The sequence below is a fragment of the Chiroxiphia lanceolata genome, chromosome 14 (assembly GCF_009829145.1).
Source record: "Chiroxiphia lanceolata isolate bChiLan1 chromosome 14, bChiLan1.pri, whole genome shotgun sequence".
Classification (NCBI taxonomy): Eukaryota; Metazoa; Chordata; class Aves; order Passeriformes; family Pipridae; genus Chiroxiphia; species Chiroxiphia lanceolata.
The window spans coordinates 154767-181968 of NC_045650.1; the positions used below are offsets into that span (position 1 = coordinate 154767).

General features: G+C 43.7%; 1 protein-coding gene across 1 annotated transcript; it reads left to right on the top strand.

The window, feature by feature from the left end:
• Positions 1-1083: 1083 nt before the first annotated feature.
• On the top strand, positions 1084-27185 carry MTMR8 (myotubularin related protein 8). The gene is given in 18 exon segments (XM_032701840.1): positions 1084-1153; positions 2685-2807; positions 3717-3879; positions 6077-6234; positions 7842-7970; positions 9538-9672; positions 12132-12251; positions 12253-12265; positions 13563-13672; positions 14702-14827; positions 16377-16426; positions 17040-17089; positions 17092-17213; positions 17215-17240; positions 17596-17724; positions 18572-18698; positions 19152-25729; positions 26762-27185. Coding segments are annotated over 17 exon segments (1863 nt in total). The 5' UTR covers positions 1084-1129; the 3' UTR covers positions 19410-25729; positions 26762-27185.
• The last annotated feature ends 17 nt before the right edge of the window (positions 27186-27202 follow it).

Here is a 27202-nt window from a genome sequence, read left to right on the forward strand (position 1 = left end):
GGGGGGAAAACCGACTTTGGATTATGTGGAGTACAAATGCAAAGCTGTAATTAATAAATTCTGCCCTCACTAATTGCAGAGGAGGAGTCTGTGCTGCTCCACACCCGGGATTTACACCCCATGTGTCTCCTCTTCCCTGGAAGTAAGAACCGTGTGGGTTTGTACAAGTATGGAATGTTTGTACGAGGGGTAGGAATTTCAGATTTGGTTAATTCTGAGGGTACAGATGAAAGGATGAAGCCAGATCTGTGCAGTGTTCCCTGGCTGGGGTCCATTTGATCCTACACAGCTTGAGATTCCCACCAAGGAAGGAATGGCAGGGTATCCCCTTTTGCCTTCTCTTGTTATCTCTAATAAACAGTGTTTTAATCAACACCTTATGGAGTTCAAGTCTTTTCTTGCTGGGATCCATAAAAACACTCGACTGGCTCATCACACCAATATCCCCAATTGGAAAAACACCCATAGAAGGTGTCCCTGCCTGTGGCAGGGGTTGGAACTATATGTGCTTTAAGGTCCCTTTTCAACCCAAACCAGTCTGTGATTCTGATCATGTAATAATTAAAACCTGTAAATTCTCAGACTCCACACAAGATCACCCTGCTGAAGGGAATTTCTCAGGAAATTGAGACTTAGGTTGGAAAGAACACCCGGGGAAGCAGCTGCCCCCGGGTGTTCGTGTGGGACACGAACACTCATTGCAAGCACGTGAATTAAAGCAGTTCTTCGGGATCAAGGCTAGGTATCAGTGAGAGGCAGCGCTGTGCTCTGAAATTAAATTACAGGGAAAACCTGATAAACAGGTATTATTAGCTCTGCTGAGTGTGCCAAGCATTAATGTGAAACGCACCTCTGATCCCTTACACCAGTGGGGAGGGCTATTAGCCCATTGAGGGTAACACTGTTGGCCGTACATTTTGAGAGGGAAAAGGGGCTTTTCCCTCAAATATTCCAGGAGGGGAATCCTGGGCCGTGCCCGGCGGGCTGTGCCCTCAGCGATGCCCTCACCCAACATGGCGGTGGCGGTGCCGCGCGGCTCTCGCGAGTCCTGGGCGGGGCTGGGCGGGGCGGGGTGGGCGGTCCCTCATGGCGGCGGCGCGGCCCGTCAGGCCGGCGGGGCCAGGTGGCCATGGACCACATCAGCACCCCAAAGGTAACCCTCACCGAGGTTTATTCCATTTAACGGCGGGATTTATTTGGCTGCACGCGTCGTGTTTGATCCCCGTCGGGGCAACAACCCCTGCGCGCCCTCAGGGCTGAACGCGGCGGGTTTAAAGCCGCGGTGTGAAGGTGCTGGTGGCTCCACCACCGTGTTGGGAAGCGGGTTTGCAGGGGGTGACACAAGGTGTTTTGGCGGCAATCTCTGAAAATTTCCCCCCTCAGTCCCAAAGAGTGAATCAAATGTACTTTTTTTCCCCGTCAAATTCAGTGAAACAGGAGCTCCGGTAGTGCTGTGTTCAGGCGGCTAAAAATAAATTGCATTTACTTCAGGCAGCGGTTGGTAATTTAATTTAACCTTTTGCTGCCATGGAGGTTGTTATATTGTTATATTTTGGTTTATTCTCTAGGATATTGGTTTGGCGATGCTCTTTCCCCTGTTCCCTGCGTTGCTTTGCTGGTCCTGCTTGTGTCTAGTGCCCTGAAAAAGGGAAATATTATATATAATAGTTATATTTGCTGAAAAATATGACATGCTAGGAATCATTCAGCCTCTACCTCTGTTCTGCAAATTTCTTTGCTGACATTTTCCATGGCTTATCTCAGACAATGTAAGAAAAATCGCACATTCAATACTCAAAACTAATCTATCATATATTGTTAAAAAGCTTGTTTTTATTATCCATCCAATTATTTTTCCCCATTATTTGTGCTTAATGGTGAAAGAAAATTTCCATCTACCTTCATGAAGAGGCAAATAGGCCAGGAGGAAATGGATGAAATACTGTCAACTATTTTATTATGTCTGTGCTGAGACTTTTTAAAGCTGCTTTTTATTAATTAGCTTGGTGTGGTTTATGAAATGCACTTACAGGCCAGGAAGTGAGGTACAAGAAGTAGCTCCTAATGGTTTTTTACAGGCACTGAGCATTTGGAAGTCAGATTGGAGAGGGCTGTTACTTTCAGAGCAACACTTTGATTACTCTGAACACAGACAAGTCTTTCTTCGCAGTTCTTTGTCTTATTATTTGTCAGCCTTGTCCAGTAACAAACTGGGATCATCTTGGCTACGCATCCGGATGTCCTGTTACTCACACTGATGCTGAACCTTGGCTGTTTACTTAACCTTTTTGGCTTTAATTCATGGAGAAATAATAGCATAAAGCTGAGCTGATGTTGTAGGGCAGACTTAAATTCATGTATTTTCCTGTATTGCTTCATGAGTTGCTTATTAGAAGTTGAATGACTGGAGTTCAACAGGTGTTTAGGTAATTCCTCCATCAAAGTTGGACATCAGGAGGAATTTTTCCACAGCAAGGGCTGTCAGGCATTGGAACTGCCCAGGATGTGGTGGAGTCCCCACCCCTGGAGGTGTCCAAGGAGGGACTGGACATAGCGCTCAGTGCCCTGGACGGGGTGACAAGGTGGGGGTCAGGCACAGCTTGGACTCGATGGTCTGGGAGGACTTTCCCAACCTCAGTGATTCTGGGATTCTGTAGTTTTTTCATCCTCTTTCTATGTTGCAGGTCGAGAACGTGAAGTTGCTGGATCGCTACGCGAACAGGAAGGTGGCCAATGGGACATTGTACCTGACAGCCACGCACTTGATCTACGTGGAGGCTTCTGCTGAAGTCAGGAAGGAAACATGGGTATGTTGTGGTGCCTGGGGCTGTGTAAACACACCTATAAAAGTTATTTTATGTCACAGGCCGATTTGGTTTGGGAGGGACTTGAAGGATCATCCAGTCCTGCCCCCTTACCATGGGCAGAGACACCTCCCACTAGCCCAGGTTGCTCCAACCTGGCCTTGGACACTTCCAGGGATGGGGCAGCCACAGCTTCTCTGAGCAACATGTGCCAGGCCCTCACCACCCTCCCAGCCAAGAATTTCTTCCCGATATCCCATCTAACCCTGCCCTCTGGCAGTGGGAAGCCATTCCCCCTTGTCCTGTCACTACATGCTCTCATATCCAAAATAAACAAGTTTGGAAGTTCCACAGCTGTAATGACCTTTTATAGCATTTTAATACCAAATGCTCAACAGAAACAGCTGGTTTGGAAGGAAATGAGCACAATGGTGACATGACTTGATAGAGTTCACTCATGGAATTAGTGTCAGTTCAAGGAATATAAAAAACTTGTGTAGTTTTCTCTCTCAAACTCAATATACCAAGCCACCAAACTTGAATTTACAGCTTTTGTAAGTGCAGAATTAGCACTGAAATGAGCCTATTTTGTTGATTCTAAAGCAAAGTGAGAATGACAGAATATATTGCATATGAGAGTGGGAAAGCAAAGTGCACCAGGTAAACCAAGCTGCACATCAATCTCTGAAAGTAATTTCTGTGCATCTGTGTTTTTTCAGTCCTGCTTTAGTTACCTGGCCTTTGGGTGCAGTCTGGGTGTTTATGTTTGATAAATAATCCCAAATAATCTCATTTTCTGCTGCTAGTTAGCTGCAGGAAGCATAAGTAGCTGATTGTGTTACAGAAACTTCATTTCTGCTTGTGCTGCTCGCAGTCTTATCTGAAAAATGTTGTTTATTCCCTGTTTTTCAGATCCTGCATCACCACATTGCAAGTGTGGAGAAGCTGCCTCTGACCACAGCTGGGTACCCCCTGCTTATCCACTGCAAGAACTTCCATGTGGCTCACTTTGTCCTGGGGCAGGAGCGGGACTGCCACGACGTGTTCACCTCCCTGCTCAAGCTCTCACAGCCAGGTATTGGGAGTGGGAGTCTCTTCTGGGAATTCTTGGAGCTCTCTAAGCTGGAAGGCTGGGCTGAGCCTTGGGGAAGCTCTGTCTGCCCCAGCTTGGGTTTGGGCTCTCAGTGCAGGATGTGGAATTGGAATCAGCTTTTCCCACCAGAGACAAAGGGTGGGCTCAGGAAGTAGAGCGCAGGACATTTGCTTAATTAAACACAGTCTTTGAAGCCTACCAGAAAGATGGAGATAGACTACTTACAAGGACCCAGAGTGACAGGACAAGGAAGAATGAAAGAGAGCAGTTTAGGTGGGATACTGGGAAGAAATTCTTCCCTGTGAGGGTGGGAAGGCCCTGGCACAGGTTGCCCACGGGAAGCTGTGGCTGCCCCATCCGTGGAAGTGTCCAAGGCCAGGTTGGACGGGGCTTGGAGCAACCTGGGCTAGTGGAAGGTGTCCCTGCCCATGGCAGAGGGTGGAAAGGGATGATCTTTAAGGTCCCTTCCAATCCAGGCTGTTCCATGATCCTGTGGCAGTGGGAATGAGCTGGTGTTCTGCAAGGAACTTCTGGAGGCCTGTGAAAGGTTCATTTGCCTGACTGAGTCTGTCCCAGGCTTTTTTCTCATGTCACTCATACCGAGTGTCACATCCCATCCCTGGTCACTGTCAGTCATTCATGTGACTTGCTGTTTTCTATGTGCAGTTCTGCCCTCTCCAGCTGACCCAGAATTCAGGAATCCCACAAATAAAGCCTTAAATGTTGGCATCTTCGATTTGTTTCCAGCAGCATGTTTAAGCTGCTCTGCACTCTTTGCTCAGCTGTGACACCCCGTGTTTCTCCCAGGCTGCCCTGACTTGGAGTCACTCTGAAAGAGGGTGAGCAAAACATCCTCAAAAGCCTGTGGTCTCTTCTGGCTCCAGCTTTTTATTCCATCATGGTTGAATCCTCAGGCTTCTTGTTCTTCTTGCAGCACAGCATTCCACTGAGTTCCTGCCTTCCTTCTGCCTCTGTTTTTGGGGTGCTACTTCAGTGAACCTGAGTTGTGTTATTATTACAAGGATGTAATTTGTAATTGCAATTTGTAAATTGTGTCACTAGTCTGAGGGAGGGGAATTGATAGCACCAGGCAGCTTCTTGCTGCCCTTCACACAGGACTGGGCTGGAAATCCTGTAGGAGAAATGGGTTTTGCCAAGTTTTTTTTTTAATTGATATTAAGGCTGGTGTCTATTCCCAGCATCCCCCTTGTGCTCTTTGGAGTTTTCTTAGTTCTGCAGTTCTAAGTCTTATGCTGTATCTAGGAGGTTTCTGGCATTACATTTAAAAGCTGTCCCTGTTCTTTGAGTTTTGCAAATTAGAGACTTAGGTAGTGCCTTGAAGCTTGGGAGGTGTCACTGCAGGGGAGCACACCAGTTTCTTGTAGTTGTTTGTCTAAATGCTGTAGCTCTTTCTTTTCTTCTACTTAAGGATTTTAAGAGTGCTCTGTTTTTGGTTTAAAAAATGTCTGTGTGTGTGTTCTCTTCATGGTTTTTTGGCAGAGTGATGGACAACTGGGGGTTACCTGCTTTATCAACCCCTGACAGGTTTCCCTCTGTCTCTGGAGCACTTGCTGCCTTGGGAGTTAGCTGAATGAGTTATTGGCTGGATTTGCGTTTTATGGAGAGGGAAGGAGGTTGGGATGGTAAATGGCCATTTGTCAGACCCAGCCTGAAGCCTTTGTTGGGCTGAAAGTAACATTTCAGACATCTCTCAGGGTTAGAACTTGCTGTTGAAGGATGAACTTTCAGGTGTGGAAGAGCTGTTGTATGAGCTCTCCACAGAAAATAGATCTTCTGATATGTGTTGTCATTTATGGGTTAATGCTTATGACATAAATCCCATCTAACGTGCCTGTTGTAGTGAATTTAGGAGGAAATCATTTGTTCAAGAAAATTACCGCTTCAGACTTACAATTAATTCTAACAAAATATTTTAAGCCTATTTCCTTGCATGTGGGAACTGAGTATTGGAAATTCCTGAGGATTTCAGGAGGACTTGTCAGCACTTGGTACTACCCTGACCAAAATCCTATAAATATGGGGTTGAGAAGTTTTAAATATCTCAAATACTCTTCTCTGCAGCACTGAATGATTGATTTCCAGAAGTTCCAGCCTCTCTGTATGTCTTTGCATCTCTTTAGTTATTAAATAGTTAATTTTTTTTCTTTCTTCTTCCCAGTGAAACCTGAAGAACTTTATGCTTTCTCTTACAATCCTAAGATGTCTAAAGAGAACCGGGAAATTGGGTGGAAACTAATTGATTTAAAACTGGATTACCAGCGCATGGGAATTCCAAACGACTACTGGGAAATAACAGATGTTAACAAGGACTACGAGGTAATTCCTGCCCCAAGTAGCCATTTAATGCAGTATCTCCTTGTTGTTATTAATGACAGAGAGCAGCCCTGCTGCTGCCTCTGGGGAGGAATGAGCTCTCTCGGTTTTAAGCAGCATCATCTTGATGGGAAGTTGCAGATAATGATACTACAGAAGAGCTGCAGAGTCACCTTGGTTTGCTTTGATCCCCCTGGCAAGGGACCAGAGAATTGTTCTGCTAGAGAAATGGCAAACCATCTGTTAGGAAAAGCCTGAAGTACCCTTAGCTGCTTTTGGTATTTCCAAAGCCTGTCCCACCTGACTAGGGACAGATGTGTAGGAGAGAAATAAATGGCAGCAGTTTGGATTGGTAGGGGATGAGGCAGAGTGGAGAGGGACTAGGGAAGGAAGGAGAAAAACAGACCTTCTTTTGCTTGCTTGGTTGGATCTTCTGCTTTATAAGGCCTCTCTGTCATTTCAGTCCAAACTGGCTGCTGCTGTTATTTTCTTTGAAAGGCCATCTTGGATCTAAACAACAATAAACAACAGCATTTGTCAGCAAGCTTGTTCAAAATCCTGTTACACATTATTTCCCTTTTTATTTCTTCTAATGTGGACCAGTCAGACCGGGCTGTCAAAAAGCCAAAACAGGCAGCTCCTGTTTGGACCAACATATTTGGTCCTGAATCCCTTCCCCTGCTCCCCACTCTCTTCCCTGGGCAGCTTTCTTTGCTGTTACACTTTGGGTTGAAGAAATACAAGCCTGTGCTGTCAGAAGTGACAGCTCATTTACCTGGCTATGTGTTTGGATGCCTGAATTGAGATGTGATGGCAGAGATGCTGTTTCCAGTAGCTGATTAAGGCACCTGAATGTGAGCAGCTCAAATCATTAGTCACTCTGAGGTTGTACTTGCTCAAGTGTAACTCTCAAGTGCTTTAGAATTTCCTTGGGGTTTCCAGCCTGTGTGTTAAAATTGTCAAGCCTAATGTAAAGCCAGGCTTGGGGAGGAGCTCATCTGTGAAGTCTATGCTGAGAAAATGTACTGATTTGAGGAGGAAAGATAAAGCTGGTCTCTGAGGGTGCTTCGTGATTGCTGGTCACTCCTTTTCAGAATGAGATTTAGAGGGAACTTTTTAAATATAGTTGTTCTTACTTTTCTCTTTTTGTGAAAAGGAATTCTTGGCTGTGAGGGTGGTGAGGCCCTGGCACAGGTTGCCCAGAGAAGCTGTGGCTGCCCCATCCCTGGAAGTGTCCAAGGCCAGGTTGGACGGGGCTTGGAGCAACCTGGGCTAGTGGAAGGTGTCCCTGCCCATGGCAGGGGGTTGGGACAAGATGATCCGTAAGGTCCTTTCCGAACCAAACCATTCTGTGATTCTAAATCAGAAACTTTCATAAAATTTATGAATTTAAAGAACTTCTTTTAATATGTACTGGGTGCAGTGCAGTCCATTTTCTAGGTTCACTTTTAAAATTGATCCTTTCCTTCACATTGTTTTATTTTGAACCTATTCCTGTGTTATTTTTCTAAATAAATCTTAATGTCATGAGCTCAAGATGAATTTTTCATGGATTTTGAATTGCTCAGTACTAATATCTGGGTTTTTGTTTTTTCTTTCTTCTCACTCAGGTTTGCAGCACATACCCTCCAGAAATCGTGGTGCCTCGGGCTGCCTCCAAGGCAGTGGTGATGGGAAGTTCAAAGTTCAGAAGCCGAGGGCGGATTCCGGTGCTTTCTTACTTGTATAAGGAAAACAATGTTAGTGCTGGCTTGGGGTGAGAGTGAGGGTTCCCCTTTTTACCCAGTTCCCTTCTAGTGACAGGAAATAATGAGATAATTATTAGACTTGAGACATTTGAGAACTGTGCTTCTCTTAATGGCTTTAAATATTAGTTCATTCTGAGTCACAGAATAAGCCGAAGACAAACACTTGGGGTGCACCCAGAGCTCTGCAAAAAGCCCAAACTTTCCAACTTTCCTTTTTATTTAAATCAACTTTCAGCAATTCCTTCTGATGTGGGGCTTTTAAATCTCCTGTTTAGCTATATTCAGTAATGTTTTACTAAGTTCCATGTTAACTCAGCTAGATTTTATTAGTATTGAAGAGGAGGAACCACCCTGAAATAAATCCCCACTAGGTCACAATAAGTGAAGGTTTCATTTTTTTGTTTTTTTCCACTGAAGACCAGAATGTAAATTTTTAACTTTGCTGCCTCAGCAGTGTTTTAGATGCTGATGTGAGGAAAATGCTGTCACAGCCAAATTGTTGTTTTCCTGAGGAAATGTGCCTTGACCTGGGCACTGCATGGAGTTGTGCTGGCAACTTAAAGCATACTCAGTGCACTTCTGAGCGTGGAACAGTAACAACTGAGAAGGAAAACTGTGGAAAAGAATGGTTTGGAAATAGAAACCAAGTAGAAAACATGAGAAATTATGGCCTTCCAGTGCCTTATTAAAGGAGGGAGAGGGATTTTTTGTAGGGGCACATAGTGACAGGACAAGGGGGAATGGTTTTAAACTGCCAGAGGACAGGGTTAGATGGGATATTGGGTATAAATCCTTCCCTGTGAGGGTGGGGAGGCCCTGGCATAGGTTGCCTAGAGAGGCCATGGCTGCCCCTGGATCCCTGGAAGTGTCCAAGGCCAAGTTGGACAGGGCTTGGAGCAACCTGGGCTAGTGGAAGGTGGAACATACTGCTTAGGAGGTGGAATGAGGTGGTCTTGAGTCCCTTCCAAGCAAGCCCTTCTGGGATTCTGGGGTTCTGTGGACTGCTAACATTTGGGATCCTGATCATCAGGCAGAGCACACTGTGAGGTTCTTGGCCTCTCTACTTAATGAAGTTTCCAAACCTCTCGCTTCAAGAAATAGCCCAGTAAGGTTTGTGTGGGTCCAGTTGAGCAGCAGTTTTTCAGTGAAAGAGAACACAATTAACCCCATTCAGTGGGTGTTTGGGGTGGGTGGGAGGTGCTGTGGATCAGGTTTGACCCCCTGTGTGTGTGAGAGGTGCTGTGGGATCAGGGGTGACCCTCTGTGTGTATGTGATGCTGTGGGGTCAGGGCTCACCCTGTGTGCGTGTGAGTTGCTGTGGGGTCAGGGCTCACCCTGTGTGCGTGTGAGTTGCTGTGGGGTCAGGGCTCACCCTGTGTGCGTGTGAGTTGCTGTAGGGTCAGTGCTCACCCTGTGTGTGTATGAGATGCTGTGGGGTCAGGGCTCACCCTGTGTGTGTATGGGGTGCTGTGGGTCAGTGCTCACCTCGTGTGTGTCTGTGGGGTCAGTGCTCATCCCGTGTGGAGTGCTGTGGGTGAGCTGTGTCTGTGTGTTGCAGGCTGCCCTGTGCCGCTGCAGTCAGCCCCTGGCCGGGTTCAGCGCACGCTGCCTGGAGGACGAGCAGATGCTCCAGGCCATCCGAGAGGCCAACCCTGGGAGCCCCTTCATGTATGTTGTAGACACAAGGCCAAAGGTTAACCTTCCTGGGGTTCTGGGCTTCTTCTGTACTTCATGTCTGAATTAGTAAAGCTGGTTCCAGGTTACTCTGGCACAACTGAGATTAGCTTGGTTGGTTAGAGTGTGGTGCTAATGCCAAGGCTGTGGGGTCAGTCCCTGTATGAGTCACTCTACTCATTGATGATCCTTGTGGTTCTCTTCCAGTTCAGAATATTCCAGGGTAACAACTCTGCCAGTGCTTTCTAGGCTGTGTGGGGTCAGGGATGCAGGGTCACCTGGTTCAGGATATATAACTGCAGAGTTAAGTGCTGTTGGGATCTGGCATTCCTGGAGTCTCCTGGGTTGAAGTTTGTGGCATTTCCCTGCAGAGAGTCCATCATGTGTTGAGTTGGGAAGAAGCCTCAGAATGCAGTTTCATGGCACTGGAGTCTTATTTATCTATCTATTTATTTATTTATTTGAATATATAAAAATAAACAAGACTCCATATAGACTTTTTATTTATATACACATAAATATATATTTATAAATATAAATGTTTTTATAAATATTTATTTTATTTATATAAAATGTTTTATTATATAATAATTACATATATTTTGGAGAAATATTTATATTTCTACACTATAAATATATTCTTATATTTATTATATATATATATATTTTATATATATATATATAAAAAAATATACAAAATATAAAATATTTTTTATGTATTTATTGGCAGACCTGGGAGGAAGTGAGGCTGTGTGGGGTCTGATAACAACTGAGAAAAGCAATTGACATATATATATATTTATATGTACAGATAAATAATATTTTTTATTTATATAATAAATATATATAAGTATATTATTTTATATGTGTAATATAAGTTATATTGTTCTATTTATTATATAATATGTAATAATTGTATATCATATATTAAATAAAAATGATAATATATATAAATATTAAAAATATACACTATATTTATATATTTACTGGCAGACCTGGCAGGAAGTGCGGCTGTGTGGGATCTGATAACAACTGAGAAAAGCAATTCCTCCATTTTTTTGCCTTTTAAAAATAACACCAGTGATGTGCAGCTTGGAGTTTAATACACTTCAGCTCTTCTGGTCCATAGCCACTGTTTGGGGCCAGAAGTTCAGAGCTGAGGGGTTTATTTAGGAGGATATTGATAAAATACTTGCAAAATTCAATCTCTGATGACTGTCACCTTGAGGAACTGAATTTAAGAACCAAATCAAATGGTTCCCTTGTAATCCTAAGCATATGGATTAGGAGTGTTGGTGTAAGGAAATTAGAACACAGGGAATTTCATAGCACACAAGTATTTAAATGCAAAGATTTAAAAGTGCACTGACTTTTAAAATCGAGCTTTCTGAGAACCTGCTTCACTGTTCAGATATTGCAGTTATTTTACAGACACTGCATATTTAGTTAAACTATGGCAAGGGCAAGAAGGGAAAAGTCTTTTGGGGAAAATGGGGAATGTTTCACCTGTTGTTCCAGTGTTATTTTGCTTTTTGTACTGTGACATTTCCTGAGATCGCCTATTCTGTAATGATGTATATGTTTATAGCAATCACTGCAGATTTTTTTGGTACAGGCAGCTTCCAGTGTCAGAGATGTTCCCCTGAAATCCATCCTTGATGGCAATTTTGTGCTAAAATATTTGGTGAAAAGGGGATAATTATAATTGGTGACATTCTCTTTCAAACCCCACATACCTTACTTTGGATGGTAGAGCTGAAACACTGGAGTTATTTTATAGTCTTAAAACATGTCTGTACCATAGCTGACTTTTCCTTCCCTCTTCTCAATGGAGGCAAATCCCTCCTCTGCCCAGAGTAACCTGGGGGGAGGTGGAGCTCTGTTTTCTGTCACCACTCAAGATTTCCTGTAGCTCTTAAACTGTTTGGGTTAATTTTTAGGGCAACTGGCTTCTTTTCTACTTTTCTGCAGTTCCGGTTGGTTGCTGTATTCTTCCGGCTCAACTTGAATATTTCTATGTTTCCCTCAGGTGGCTTTATTTCATCTGTGCATGTATGTCTGTGAAAAGCTTTGGAATTCTCTTACTATTTCTATCCCATCATGTATGTATGTTACTGGGAAAAATGACTTTCCTAGTTTTGCTTTCCTTTGCTTCTCTCTGCATTTCCTTAGGTAGCTGCACAGTTAGGGCAGCCTCAGTGTCTCTCTGCCTGCTTTGATGACAGCAGAAATTGGAGAAATTCTAGACAGGGTCTTAATGAACCTCTGCATATGAGGTTCAGGACTGGAGACACTGGTGTAATTTTAGGGAATTAATGTCTGGGAGGTGGGGAAGTACAGTTGAGTAACAGCTTTGTTCAGTCCATTTTCTGGGAGATTTTAAAAAGAAAGAACGTCTTGCAAAAACAGGCTGATTTCTTTCTGTAGAGTGTTGTAATTTTCCCTTCCTTTTCTCTCCCATTCCCTTGGATTTGGCAGTTGAATGCCATGGCCAACCGAGCTGCTGGGAAGGGCTACGAGAACGAGGACAACTATGAGAACATCCGCTTCAAATTCATTGGCATAGAGAACATTCATGTGATGAGGAGCAGCCTGCAGAAAACTCCTGGAAGGTGGGTACAGCCCAGGGACTGGCCTTTGCTATCCCTGGCCACTTTTGGACAAAAAAATATCCAAATCCTACGTGCACAGCATTGTGCTGGGAGCAGAGTCAGCGTCTTGCTTTGTTTGCTCTGTGGAAGTGGCTGAAAGTATCATTGTGGTTAAAATGCTTCCTTCCTTGACATTTGATTTGTTCTTGTGCTTGGTTTTGTAGTGATTCAAAACCAGCAGCCAACACTAACAGCATTCCTTAATTAATGTGCCAAATTAAAGGAAAAGGCTATTACATTAGAAATACTACATTTTGCAACTAAGTCTCATGGTTGCTTCATGAGCTGTTGAAAGAAAACTAACAGAGGTTGTTTACAAAATACTTTTTGGGGTTTGATATATGAGTTTGGAGTATTTCAGTGTTATCTGAATTAAATCTGATTTAATCAGATTCAAATTTCTAATCTCTGATTTGAAATACAGTTTTGGCATGATCTTCCAAAGGTTTGAATCTCATATGTACCTCGTTCTTACCTGTCATTTATTTCTGATTTCTTTTGATTAATACATAAATTCATTTTTTAATACATAAATATATTAAAATGCAGAACCTCAGGTAATTAAGCTCCTTGTTATCTTAGGGGAAAAAGCAAAGCAGAGCAGAAGAAATACTTACCTGAGCCATTGGGGATCAAGAGGGGGATGATCACAAGTAGGAGTCCTCAATTCCCTGTTCCTAACAGATTTATTTTGTGGTGGAAGAGAAGGCAGAATAAACACTTGATTGCTCCCATATTCTTCTTCAGCAGTGATAAAACCTCACTCTCTGGTGCTTATGGACTGTTAGTGAACTTAATTACTGTCAGTATTTTCTGTGCTGGGTTTCATTACAGCGTCTGAGTTGCCTTCAAGGTTAGACATGTTATTTCTCTCTCTGCAAATTAGAACTCTCCTGTCTTCAGATCTCCGTGATGCTGAGGGAAGGGTTGTAGATGTGAGTGTGATGGTGATTTATAGTGAAGTAACAGATCACTAAACACTCGCTTTGTTGGAAAAAACTGAGCTGAGAAAAGAATGAGTTACCATTGAAAAAAAGAGGAGGATATTTTCTGAGCCTGAAGTTCTTACACAAACCAGCAGTTTTTAGTTATGAATTTTAAGTATTCAGCCAGTAGTTTCTGTGTCCTTTAGACAGGATGTTGCTGCTGACACTTTAAAAATGTAGCTGTTAGGATACCAGACTGTGGAGAGCTAATGAGGAGGTGCAGGAGATGCTGTTCACAGGGTGTCAGCTCATTCCTTTGTGTTTATTCTTAGTATGTGAAATGAAATCCCCCTCCATGAACGACTTCCTCACTGGGCTGGAGAACTCGGGTTGGTTACGGCACATCAAGGCTGTCATGGATGCAGGTGTCTTCCTTGCCAAGGTAAAACTACTCTCCAGCCTGCAGGTGAATTAAAAAACATGTAGTTGTCTGTTTGGGAAGGTGGAGAGACAGTGGGAAAACACTGCTATCCAGGTTGGCCTCAGCTCTCCAAACCAACTCGGAGGACATAAGTGGGTCATCCAGCTGGGCTCTCTCCTAGACACTGCTGTGACAAAGTGTTGGGGTGTTGTCCTGTGTGTTGTTTTGCAGCAAACGGTTCCTGAGGCTTTATTAGAACCCATTTGAAACAGGTAAAACCACAGAATGTGAATAAAATTAAATAGAAGCAGTTCTGTCCAGTAGTGCAAACAACTCATAACCCTGGGCTCATTATTCAGCTACCTGCTCTGCTTTAATGGCAGGATTGTTTTGACCAGTTTATTTGCTGGATTTATGTGATGTGGACACTAATTTTGACTATTGAACACAATCCTTATTTCTGCAGAGCTCATGGCTTTGCAGGTCAGGAAAAGGAGAGAAGCCACTAGGGCTCTTTAGGAGGAGTAAAGGGTTGTGCAGGAAATAACATTGCAAGAGTCGTGAGAGTAATTGTCTCTTACAATTTTCCCATGTAGCAAGCATGAAAATGTTATTGTGTTTTCCTGCCACTGGTACAAGGGGAAGAAGATGATGCATATGGGAGGAGATTGGGATCAGCTCTTCTAATTTGTCTTGAAGTTCCTGATCTCCATGTGTCCGATTCTTTACCCATACACCAAATCTTTCCTCAGAGGAGGAGACAGAATTCTTGGCCTTTCAGGAGACTGAGTGCTTGAGATCACAGGCTCTGTTTCTTGCCAGTCTGTTGCTGCCAAGACACGGTGTAACATTTCGTTCTAGTTGGAGTTTCTGTGGGTTGATGTTCAACCCACAGACGTTGGTGCATTTCCGTGGTCCAGATGAGAAGTGACAAATATTCCTCTGGAGTTTTAGGTAAATATAGGTAAATATAGTTTTAGGTAAATATAGCATTTATTTCGGAAATCTAGCTGGAAAGGTGCTGAAGTGCTGTGTGTGGTGTCTCCTCAGGCTGTGAGGGAGGAGAAGGCCAGTGTCCTGGTGCACTGCTCCGACGGGTGGGATCGCACAGCCCAGGTCTGCTCCCTGGCTGGGCTCCTCTTGGACCCCTTCTACAGGACCTTCAAAGGCTTCATGGTAAGGACACCAATATCGGAATTTTAAAAATTCAAAACTAAAAAGTGCTTCCTGCATTGGAAAGGTAAACAGGCCCTAATTAAGTGTTTGAGGCCCTTTCCTGGCACAAGCAGGAGGTGACCTATATAAGGAGCTTTGATTCTGTAATGAGCTTTAATTGCTCTGTGGCACAAAAGGCAGGGGTTGATTTACAATTCCCGAATCTTTGTTTCCTTGAATGTCCACATGAGAGCCACTAATGAGAGGTTTCAGCAAGAGATGGATGAGGAAAGGATGCAGCTCTGGCTGCAATCCACCAAAAAGTGCTGTAGGAGCTTGTCATGTAGGTGAACTCGCTGTCGAGCACGAGGCAGTATATAACCTGTATATCAGTAAAATCTGCCTCATTTCAGAGCTTTTTAAAAGCCATTTCATATGAATTTGGCTGTTTGCTTCTAGTGCAGGCTTCTTCTTTTTTGCAGCCATCCCTCCATGAATACAGTGCAGTCTGGGATGTGCCTTTCCAGTCGTCCCTTGTTAAATACCTGAAGAGCTGCTGCTCTTTCTCAAAAGAGATCCATATAAGAATCCCTGGAATCACAACAATGCAAATTTTGCCTTCTCCCGTGCCAGGACTGTTTCCTTACTTCCATGCTACTTTTATTATTATTTTTGCTTCTGGATTATACTGCAGGGGTTTTTTTAACAGTTAAAATTACATCAGCATAGGAAACATCTGCCTGGGCTTTGGCTGTGAACAATTCTGCATGAACTGAGAGACATGAATTTCTTAGGAACAGGAGTGATTACTAACACAAATACATCCTTGGCTGTCCCTTGAGACAAGGGTTTATAGGCACAAGTCCCCTGACAGTGGTTATTCCTAAATGAATTAATGAGGAGTGTTAGGAATGGAAAAATTTGATAAGCAATATAAATGAAGTCTTAGAAAAACTCTGTTGTACGTTTTTCCTGCCTTCTATTCTTTAAGCCTCTGCATGATGAGATCAGGAATTGATCTTTAGATATGATACAGCAAGAAATAATGACTGCAGCATCAGTCATGTGGTTCCTTTTGAGACATCTTTCAGGAAAACACTGCTTCCTTATTATTTTCCTATAACTAGCACAGGGATTCTATTTAAAATAGAAATTGGTTGTTCTGATTTCATCCTGAGCTCCTCAATGCACAGCTGTACTTCTTACATTCCTATATGTGTGTTAATCATTTGTTGAATTCCAGCTGCTGATTTATTTTGTTGAGTTAAACAGCACATAGGGCAATATTAAGCTGTTAATTCTTTTAGCTCGGTGTGCTTATATATTATGACTTAAAAACATAGAAGCTCCCTCAAAATAGTACTAGACTTGCTGAAGTACTCATTCCAACAGTGCCATTGCACTGGTAACTGGATAATCTGTAAATCACAATTACTGTTCCCATTGGTTTCTGGGGATATACTTGTAACTATAGAGTCAGCAGCTTTTTAGGCTTTAGCATCAAAGGCTTCACTTTTCTTTTTAACTGAAGTAATACTCTTTTTTTTTAATCCCTCTTTTGAAACTGCAGGTTCTGATAGAAAAGGAGTGGATTGCAATGGGCCACAAGTTCTCCCACAGGTAATAGGAGCAGGTTATTTGGGTGGAGTGACTGGGTGGGACTTGACTGGGAAACCAATACAGTGTCTTCAGGTTTATGTGCTCCCAGAAAAAATGTAAAGGAAAATACAGCTCAGGGGAGAGAAGATTTGGAAAAGACTGGAGTTGGTGACATAAGCCAGTATCTTCCAGGGCTGTTATTTCATCAGTGTTTTTTTATTGCTTTGCAGAATTATAGGCTTGAATTCATTGTCTGAATTCTGGGTGTTTTCCTACCTGAAAATTGTATTATTTGAGGAGTGCTAATCATAAAATCACAGAATCATTAATGTTGGAAAAGACTCCAAGATCCTAAAGTCCGACCATTAACCCACTCCCATGTCCCCAAGTGCCACATCCACTCCAGGGGTGGTGACTCCACCCCTGCCCTGGGCAGCCTGTGCCATCAATAAGGTTCTGATTCATTCTTTTGCAGTTATCTCCTGGGGGAAGATCTCAGCTGCTGTTTTTCAGGACTTTTACTGAGTTCAAACCATAAACTTGAAGAACTGGAAGAAGACTTCCCATTTTAATGTTTTGGGGGCTCTTTTTGTGTTGAGTGACACAGGATTTAACCTTGTTTACATCTCTCCAGGTGTGGCCACTTGGATGGGGACCCCAAGGAGGTATCCCCCGTGTTCACCCAGTTGTGGAGTGTGTCTGGCAGCTCATGCAGCAGTTCCCCTGCTCCTTTGAGTTCAATGAGAGGTTCCTTCTGGAAATCCATGACCATGTTTACTCCTGCCAGTTTGGCAACTTCCTTGGGACCCTGCCACAAGGAGCGTGAGGATCTCAAGTGAGTTGGCAGTTGGTAGAGCCAGAAGTGACTTGAAATGTCAGGAAAGGGGCAGGTTGGATGTGTTTGTGTGTTTTAATATAACTCTAGATTGGTTAAGGGTAGCATTGTCTTGAGAGATGCTAAAAAATTATATCTCAGAAGACAGATGTTTAATTTGGACCACAGTAAGCCCTTCTGGATTGGCTGGTGGATTATATATTCCTCAGGGATGTATCTTGTGTTTATGTAATTAATCAGATAATGTGTAAAAAATAATTCATAGCTTCCTTAATGTAATTCTCCTCTGAACAGTTAGAGTTCTTAATCCACTTGCCTCTTTTTTTAGTGATTAGATGTTATTTGTTCTTGACAGAATCTTTGAGAAGACCCATTCTCTGTGGCCTTTCCTCTTACAGAGGAAGCAGGAATTGAGAAATCCTTTGTACAGAGGGTTTACAGCTTACAAAGAGCTTCAACCAAACACACTACCTTTCAGTTTCCAGTAAGTTGCTCATTTAAGAAGGGGGGATTTCTTTCATTATGATGTAGATTGATAATTCAGGTTTAATAAAATAAATTTGCACTGATCAGCTTGGTTTGTTTTACTCTTCCCCTCATTCCTCACCCATAAACTGAGATTAGCAGTGCACCGGTAATGGTTAAATAAGTGCAGGTGCTGTAATTTAATATTTTTTTCTTTGGGGTTGAGAAAGAGGGTGAGGAAAGGCGAGGAAAAACAGAACTTCAGATGAAGATAGAACCACACGCCCCCTGACTGCTTGCTCTGTCACATGTAAGTCATAGGCTAGACAGTTGTTTGAGAAAGTTCCTCTTTTTCTCCTTTTTAATATATATTAAGAAAGTCTTTCAAGCAGGAATTTGGTGCCCAGTCACACCCAGGCTGATGCAGTCAGGGTTTTTTCCCAAGAAGGATGTTCTGGTTGCTTGCCCAGGGTGTTACAAGAGGTGGTGAGTTGGCTTTGTGTCTGGTCCCTGCTGAGGGAGAGGGGGATGCAAATGTGTTTTTTAAGTGCTATATGTGGTTACTGTGGGCAAAGAGGACTTGAAGGTGAGCTGGCCAAGCCTCCAGTAAGTCTGCTATAGAAAAAAAAATGTATTTTCATCCTATTCTAATACCTACTGTCAGGTCTTTTAACTTTATGAAATTTGCCCATTGAGACAGAATTTCATGATCCAAGGCCGTGGTGGTTTTTGCAATCAATTACCTACCACAAGCTGTTGAAAATTCTTAAAAGAATTCTTGAAGAAATTCTTTTCTTAACAGAATGTTGGCAGTAGGGCACAAGTGACCTGACCTCCTAATTCCCTTTTCCTGCCCTGTTCTTGAGGTTTTGGGGTGGGATGTACAATCGCTTTGACAAAGGGATGCACCCAAAACAGTGTGTGTTGGATCATCTGCTGAGCTGCATGAGCCAGAAGGTGCAGCTGGAGGACGATGCATCTGAACTGGAAAATGTGAGGCTATTTATATTTCTTTAGTATTTCAAATCCCACGAAGGCTTTGGCCAGTGTATCTGGGTTTGAATATTGGCACTGGAGAGTTGTTTCAGTAAGCTGGGCAAAATGAGGGGTTAAATGACAAGGCTCTGCTAGCAGTAGATTTGCTGTTTGTACTAAAAAAAACCCAGAACACCCACAGACAAACTAAAAAACACATCTAAAAATATACCAGTGAGAAGGCTATCAGTGTCCTTTGCCAGTTTAATGTGGATGCTGAAACTTCAGCTTTCCTAATTAAACTCTGGTCTTTGTATCAAACATGTAAAGATCTGTGCCCATGGACTTCAGTGCTGGAAAAGAGGCACTGGCACAGGGCTGTTGTGTTGACAGTTGATTTTTTGTACACTGCTGACACCTGTGAATAGTACCTTTTATTAATTTTTTTTTAACATCTTTTTATTTGTGTAGAAACTTCCTTTCGTTGACGGTCCTTTGCCTGGTGAAGCTTCCTCCTTCCCCAGAGCAGGACATGCTGCTCCCAAAGCCCCCGTGCCCAACACTCCTCAGGACTATGGAGGGGCAGCAACCCCTGTGCTGAGCAACGGGACCTCCCCTGGGGCTGGGGGCTCAGCTATGGACCAGAAGCACAAAGAGAACCTGTCTCACACCACCAGGATCTTGGTGCCTCCCACGGAGGTGTCGGACGGGAATGCTCAGCACCAGTGAGGAGCTCTGGGAATGCTCAGCACCAGTAAGGAGCTCTGAACTGTTGGGTGAAGCAGGCTCTGGTGGGGTGACCCCACGGGGTGCAGACCCCCATTACAGCTGAGTGTGATTACAGGGTGTGCTGGGGGAGCAGGTTGGGTTTGGGACATATCCCTGTGCAGCTGGATGATGCAGAGCTGACCGGGATGCTCCTGGAGTTCGTGTAAACTCGGGTTTTGGTGGAAACACGTGTGTTTTTAAGGTTTGTGGGTGCCTGCCAGCACTGGTGTTTGAAGCTGGAAGAAATCCTGGCCAATTAATGCTGAGGAGTTGGGCAGAGTGTTTGTAACCAGAGGAGAGAGGATGCAATCTGTCTGTGCTCAGTGCTGGTACAAGGTCATCTTAAAATGATAAAAATTCCAGTTCATCTTAAAATGATAACTCCCCCCTCCCCCCCCCTTTCTTAGCTGTGAATGACTCTCTGCATGGACCCTCACCTTGTAGCAGAACTGACTCAGTTTTTGTTTCCTATGCATTTTTGTTACACAAACCAAACCCCCTGTGCCTTTTTCTGAGGTTGCTCTCATGTCCAGCCACACCATGTGCTGTTTTTATTATTGTAGTGTAAAGTGTAGTGTTGGGTCTTTGTAGTCAGTATTTCTAAGGAGGTTTTTACCTGCTGCAGCCTCCACAGGGTCTTTGCTGATCCCCCTGAGTTCAGTAGCTTCTTATAAGCTGACCTCTCGAAGAATAAGTTCTTATGGACCTCATTTACTGCAGCAAGCCAGAGTCAGCCTGTAACACATGGATTTTTGACCAGAGGGAGAATTAGAAATGAGAAACGATAGGAAAACATTTCTGTGGAACTTTTCTCTCTTATTTTATGGTCTTGGTTAAGCTGAAGCAAGACAGTAACTCTGTTTTAAGCTGGGATCAATGTGCTTTCTCCACATCCACTGATGAGGCAGCAATTACAGATGAGCTGTGTTCTCTTATTGAAATGGGGCCTAAAATGATTTATCACTTGCTGAGTGATTACAGGGAATGTTATCTTGGATGTAAAGTTACATGGACTGTTGGAATGTTTTGTCTGTACCATCAAGATGTGGTGAGATGAACAGCATCTCTCATGGCAATGAACTTGGTAATTTTGTGACAAAAGGGAAATTGGGATGTGAGCCCTCATTGGAACATGAAGTGAACATGAACACCTTGGGACATGGCTGTGGCTCCAGGGCTTGTTAACGCTACTTGAGTCTTCCATGTGCTGGAATCTCAACTGGAGATACAGTTCAAAGTTGCAGGTTTAAAACAGGGACGTGTATTGCATCTATACAGAAGCCCTGTAAAGAAACAAGGACTTTTTTCCCCAAGGAATGGGTGTCCCTGTCACAAATGAGTGTCTGAAGGTCCTCAAAGAACCCCCAGCAAAAGCAGGTTTCATGGAACAGTAGAAGTGTGACCAAGTTCATTGGCAAGGTTCACTCTACTGCTTCGTATACATGGTTAAAGCACACACAGAAAAAGCACACTAAAAGAGAAAATCATCATTGTAAAACCAAAACCAACCAAAAATTGTCCACCTGGAGGCTGGGGATGGAAAAGGGTCAGGATAAGAAGGAATAAGGGAGAGCCTCCTTTGGAGGCACAAGGTTCAGAGTAGACCACACTGCCAAACTGGGCCCTGGGCTTGACCAACAGTTTAGGCCTCAAGGTTTTGTAGAATCATAAGCAGCACTTAACAGCACTGAATCCATAGCTGGAGGTAAACAATTTACCAAAGGATTCCTGGAGGATTTACTAAAAGCACAACTCCCTTGGAGGCTGAACTTCCTTACAGCTCTAAAGTACTTAAGAATCCAGGAGAGCAACATTCCCAGTCCATTTGCTGTGGCATCCCACAGCCCTAAAGGAGTGTGTACAGGTATATCCCTGGGAGAAATTCCCCTGGAATTCAGTGAAGGACTCGTGTTGGATGCCTTTGCGTGTTCTCAGCGGGCAAAGGGTTGAGGTTTCAGCCCTGGCTCCTCCAAGTAAGCAAACGTGAGAGTTTCGTGCTCTGAGAGGTGTCCTGCTCCAAGGGAGATGCTGGTGCAGCCACCTGTGGTCTAGGAGGGCTCCAAGGGTCTCACTCAGGACCCCTGAGTTGGCTTTAATCACAGTCTTTTCCATCCTGGCCACAATTTGGGTCAATAACGTTCTTTACAAGATCAATAAACAATGTTTAAAAATCAATAAAAATGTTGTTTCAGCTTGTTCAGGCAAGAAAAAATCAGTTTCCAAGGCTGTTGGTTAAAAACCAGGAGCTCATTATCCAGCAGACTTCCTGGGAACAGACTGTTTTTGAAGAGCTCAAGAGTTCAGCCCAGGTGCTGTTTGTCAAGGCCAAGGCCTAAGGAGCATTTCTGAGATCACAGTGTGGCCTGGGAGAGGTGGAGGATGTTCCACCCCCCAGGAAAACTGTCCCACATTCCACGTTCTGGACAGCTTCTACAGATGTGCTTAATTGCGCAGAGTCCCTTTGTGCAGTTAATTCAGGATGCTTTTTTGCTTGCTCTTGAAACTGTTGTTTAGGTACTGCTGTTAAGTTTTAAAATCAGTTTTTCTCTTTATGAAGCAAATATTGAGTGAGCCTTCCCAATCTCCAGTAAGAAGTAGAAAACATTCCATTATAGCATCATAAAATGCAATATCTGCCCCTCATTGTGTTATAACCCAGGGTGAAATCACTGGGTGAGGTTTGGTCTTCAAGGTAAAGTAGAAAAAAAACCACCAAAAACTCCCCTGAGTGTCTCACTTTGGGTAAGAAAATATCTATTTTATTAAGCATGTCAAAAGACTCTAAAAGGGCAAGAGTCAAGAACACAGAGTTCCTTCACTGCCTGGAATGGCAAAAAGGAAGTTTTTTAATATTGGGGGGTTGTCAGTCATAAAGCAAATAATAGAGTTGTTTCAAGGAAGGAGTGGGAGCTGAAATGATTGATTAAAAACCAAGCACACGAAATGCTGCCCCAGGTATGACTTACAGATCAGCCTCTGTCTCTTCTTTCCAGGTGGTACAAGAATGTACTGGCTTCTTGGAGCAATCTCAAATGGGAAATGAGGCCCAGAAAGGCATTTTTTAGGACCAAGTATTCTAGAGATCATCAGTTCTTTTAATATCTTTAATATCTCTGATTTTCATTAGAGATACAGAATTGTAGAGGGTTTTGACTGACTCCTGAAGGTTTTAGACATGCCATTGATTAATTATTGTGTAAAACCAGCTTGCAGGAGGATTCCGTAAATGTTTACACATTGCCTTGTCTTTGGAATTGCCACAGATTACCTTGAGAAAGTTTAATTATTATTAATTATTCCTGATCTCTACAAATCCTCTTGACTACAATGTTACTACAGGTGTGTGTAACCACCACCAGGTCACTTCAGACCCTGCAAGTGTTAGTAAGCTTGTAGTAACCTTTCTGCTTTCAACTTCAGTGACAGAACAATGGGTGACTTTATACTTGGAAATGCAAAAATTCATGTCCTGTCTTTTTAAACCTCTTGCATTTAATTTGTACAGACTTGGTCCAACCTCCAGTGTATTAAAAATCATTCATGCCGGTGCTGTAATTTATGAAGCTGGAAAAGATTCCAGGCTTTCCTGGCTTTCCATGAGCTTATTGGTTTGAAAAGCCGTTAGCAAGAAGCTTTTTAGTTTTGATGGTAACTCTGGGGTGCTTGAAGACCAAAAATGAAGGTCAGGTGGGATCTCCTTCCTGAAGCATTCCAAGAAGCCTGTGTTCCCTCCTCATGGAACGCCCTGCTGACTTGATTCTCTGTTTCCTGGAAGTGTTAAAGGAGTGGAAAAGCTGTTACATAGGAATCTGCTTCAGCAAGCCCTGTATGAGAGTTACTGTGACTTATTTATTCCTAGTGGAGTTTCCCTGCGTCCCGAGGTCAGAAATCCTGCTTTTATTGGAGCTCTTGAGTGAACAATGCAACTTCCTTCCATTTGGATTCTTCTGACTGGGAGAACTGGGAGGAAGAAGGGATGTTGGTTGCTGTGGGTGGGCTCTATTTGTGGAAAGCTGGTTCTTTTCTGGAGCTCCTCTGGCTCCACCAGGTCCCTCCAAGGCTTCCCCAGGACCCTCCTGCCTGTGCTCAGTGTCCCTCCTGCTATAACCAGGTGTAACCTTGCAGTAGGTCACATTCTATGTAAACTACTACTTTGAAGTAGAAGAGGGACCTGTGGAACTTCATTTCTCAGTTGAAATGTCTTAATGTGAACTTCACTCTGGTGGATCCTTAAACTGTGTTTTGTTTTGCAGTTGGCAGAGAAAATGCAATGGGTACTGTTTGCTCTGCTGGAAAAAAAAGGGAATAATGGGGTTTTCCATGGTTTTAGTTCTCCACTGGCCTCTTAATAGGTGAGAAAAAGCAGTCTGTTAAAGGTTTAGGTGTAGTTTCCTCCTGGCTGCCTAGTCTGTTCCTGTGCTCAGTGATTGGCTCAGTTAAGTCCTTGGAAGAAAACTCCCCCTGCAGTGTGGCTGGTGCAAAAATGCCTGGGATAGAGGAGGACACTTGCTTGGAGGCAGCTGGGAAGCTTTGCTTGTCTTCAGTTGTCTTCAGGAAGCTTCTGGAATCCTGGAGAGCAGGATTTGCCAGGAGCTGAAGGTGTGCTTCAGAGGATTTCCACCTGGAGTGAGACCTTGTAGGGTTACAGGTTGGAATCTACATGGTGAAGAGCCCTCTGACTGCTGTTCCCAGCAGGTTTGGAGACACAGAGCCCTGGCAGGAGCTCCCAAAGCTGCAGCACCCACAGGATAAGCATTTCCAAGGGAAGAGCTCCTGTTCCAGGCACTGCTGCCTGGTCCTTGGGCAGCCCCAGCCCTGACGGTCACCACCCAAAGGATCATTCCTTGGCACAGTGTAGTAATGGATATCCATGAGGGACCAGGAGAATTCCTGCAGTGTCTATCACTCCTGCCTGTCCCACCACTCTGGGTGCTGGGGTTGTTTTGTAGGGACCAACCCAGTTATTCCTTGTTTACGTCCCAGCCCTCACGCACATCCAGGCACTTCCCTGGGGGAAGAAGCTGCTCTGAATGTACCAGTTTTAATTACTACCCAGAGCTTGATTAATTAGCTGAGGGACTAGGTTATGTTAAGTCATGTTCAGGCAGCCAGGTGGGTGCCAGCAGCAGTCGGTGTCATTTGTTGGGGCAGGTGTTGTAATAATTACATTAACTTGACGTCCAGTTAATAATTACATTAATTTAATGGCCCCTCTGCAGTGCAGGAGCGGGGCAGGAGGGCAGTGGGTGGTGTGTCTCTCCCACCATTTCTCTCTGTAAATGCATCTGTATTTAATGTAGCAGATACCCCTGGAGTAACTCATAGCACTGGATCCCATCCCAAGCCCAGATGGACCTTCCCTGTCGTCCACAAACTGATCTTTGTAGGAACATTCCCAAAATTGTGTGTAGTGCTGGCTGGAAATGTCAGTGTTGCTGTTTGTCTGTGTCACTGCTGAGGGACAGTTGTGTAAGTTGTGGGTGGTGAAACCCCCTGTTCCAGAACGTTCCATGATGGCCCTGTGTGTCAGTTTAGTTCGTGCACTGCTTGAAAAAATAACTGTCCATCTCTAGAGAAGCACTGTGGTTTTTTCTCTCTAAATGTATTTGTCCCAGGAAGTTTCACTTGTATTACAATTTATTTTTATTCCCTACAAAAATAAACACCTCGCCTTTTTAAAGTAGATAAATGGCTGGTCTGATCATTGTTTATTAATTAACTCAAAGAACAACTTCACACTTGGAAATGTGAAGTCAATTAAAGGATCTTAAGTAATGAGCTTATCTAAAAGTGAATGTGGTGCCACTTCCCCTTCCTTACAGGAGAGAAACTGGGTGGCCTTAATGGTTTTGGGGGGTGCAGCACTGCCTAGGTTCTTTAAAAACAACCCAAAAATTATTAGTAATGAAGCTGTGTTAAAACTTAGTGTCTTCTTTACACTGTGCTACTCTGATATTTTTTAATTAGATTTTTCTTTATACATAAACCTAAATATCTTTAGATATTAAAGCCAAATATCTTCAGTGTTTTCTTTCTCCTGGGAAGCTGTTTGTGTCTCAACCACAGGTGACTCCAGGCTGACTGCAAAGCCTCCTGAGGAGCAACCAGAGCTTCTGGCCTCTGAGAGGAGCTTAGTCCAACCTTTGTGGGTGATCCAGGCTCCAGGTGAAGAGATTTCCCTGGTCGCTTTTGAGTGACGAATCCACAGCCACCACTGCTGAGGGTGTAATTTAAAAATGCTCTTTTATCCCATTCTTTTAGTCATTAATTCAAAAGTCAAGGTGAGTTGTTACATTTTCTGAGTGCTGGCAAACTCAGGTGAGGTGGGAGAATGCTCAGGGAAGAGGGGGATTCCAGGTGCAGAAAACTTGCCTTGTGTTTATGAACGAGGTTGGAATCAATACTTTACTTAGAGCTGTGCAGCAACAGTCAAACCTCCTATTAAATCTGCAGAGTGGTGAGACATGAGGTGAAAGGAGTTGAGTTGATGTTTTGAAGGCTTTCCCAAGTGCTTCAGGCTGCCATTTGCATTGGGAGATGCATGTGGATGGTTTAAATCTGCCTGGGAGAGCCGTGCAGGCTATTTCAGTCATCAGTCTGAAAATAAGCATTTGGAGGTTTTTAATACTTGTGTAGGAGCTGAGTAACAAGGAGGGGACCTGCAGGAGATGCTGGTCCTGAGCTCTCCATCCTCACTTGGGGCAGGATGAGCCTGTGAACCCCCGGAATAGACCCCAGACCTGTTATCAAGCCCCTGATCAATATTTCCCACTGCACTGTGCACCTTAAAAATGGGGATTTTCTAGCTATTAAGGCAAAAATTAGGCCTGGCTCTTGGGTATACTCAGTCCCCAGGTGTTTCACAGCCTTTTTTTCCTTCTTGCTAATTTTAAATGTTCTTAATGTTGCCAGTGAAATCCTTCATTTACCTTAATTAGACTTGCCTTACATTTAATTGGATTATTAGCATTAACACTGACTACAGTTGATAAAGCTGCAGTTTACATTTGGGGGACATTCAGGTGAAAGGTGTGTTAATTGTAGCTTCCCTTGCCTGCAAACAGCTCCTACATCGGAGCGTTTCTCCTGGAAATTGTATTTTCCTGCTCTTTAGGGGAGTAGGGGGGGGAGATACAAAACCCAGTAGTCTTTGGAGTAACAACCCTGAGTAAGGATTATAGTAAATGCTAACCCTTAGTAGGGGTTACTGAGTAATAAATGAGTTAGTCAGAGCAGGGCAGTGGGGTTGGGAAAAGTCAAAGCTGCTTTATGAATCTGATCTTTTTTGCTCCCTCTCTCTCAACAAAGGACAGATCTTGAAGCCTGCTCAGCCATGGGAGAGAAGCAAGGAATCCAGTGTGAATGGGAATCCATGAAGACATATCCATAAGCAAAAAATCCCCATGGATGGATCTGCAGATTGTCAGGTGCTGTTCCTGTTGAGGGATTTCCACCTGGGAATGTTCCAGGCCAGGCTGCATAAACTTGGAGGAACCTGGTTTGGTGGAAGGTGGAACTGGATGTTTTTAAGGTCCCTTCCAACCCAAACCATCCTGGGATTCCAGGCTCCAAAAGGGAGCTCCCAGAAGGCCATGGAAGCGGGGAACCCAACTCCTGTGGCTCCAATGCTGCTGAAATTCCTCAAGGAGGAGAAGAAACAGGTGCTGGATTCCTCCTTCATGTCTAACTGTGCATTTTGGGTGTTAACGCACCAAGTAAATTGGGAATTGCCTACAATGGAGCGGTGGCTGTGC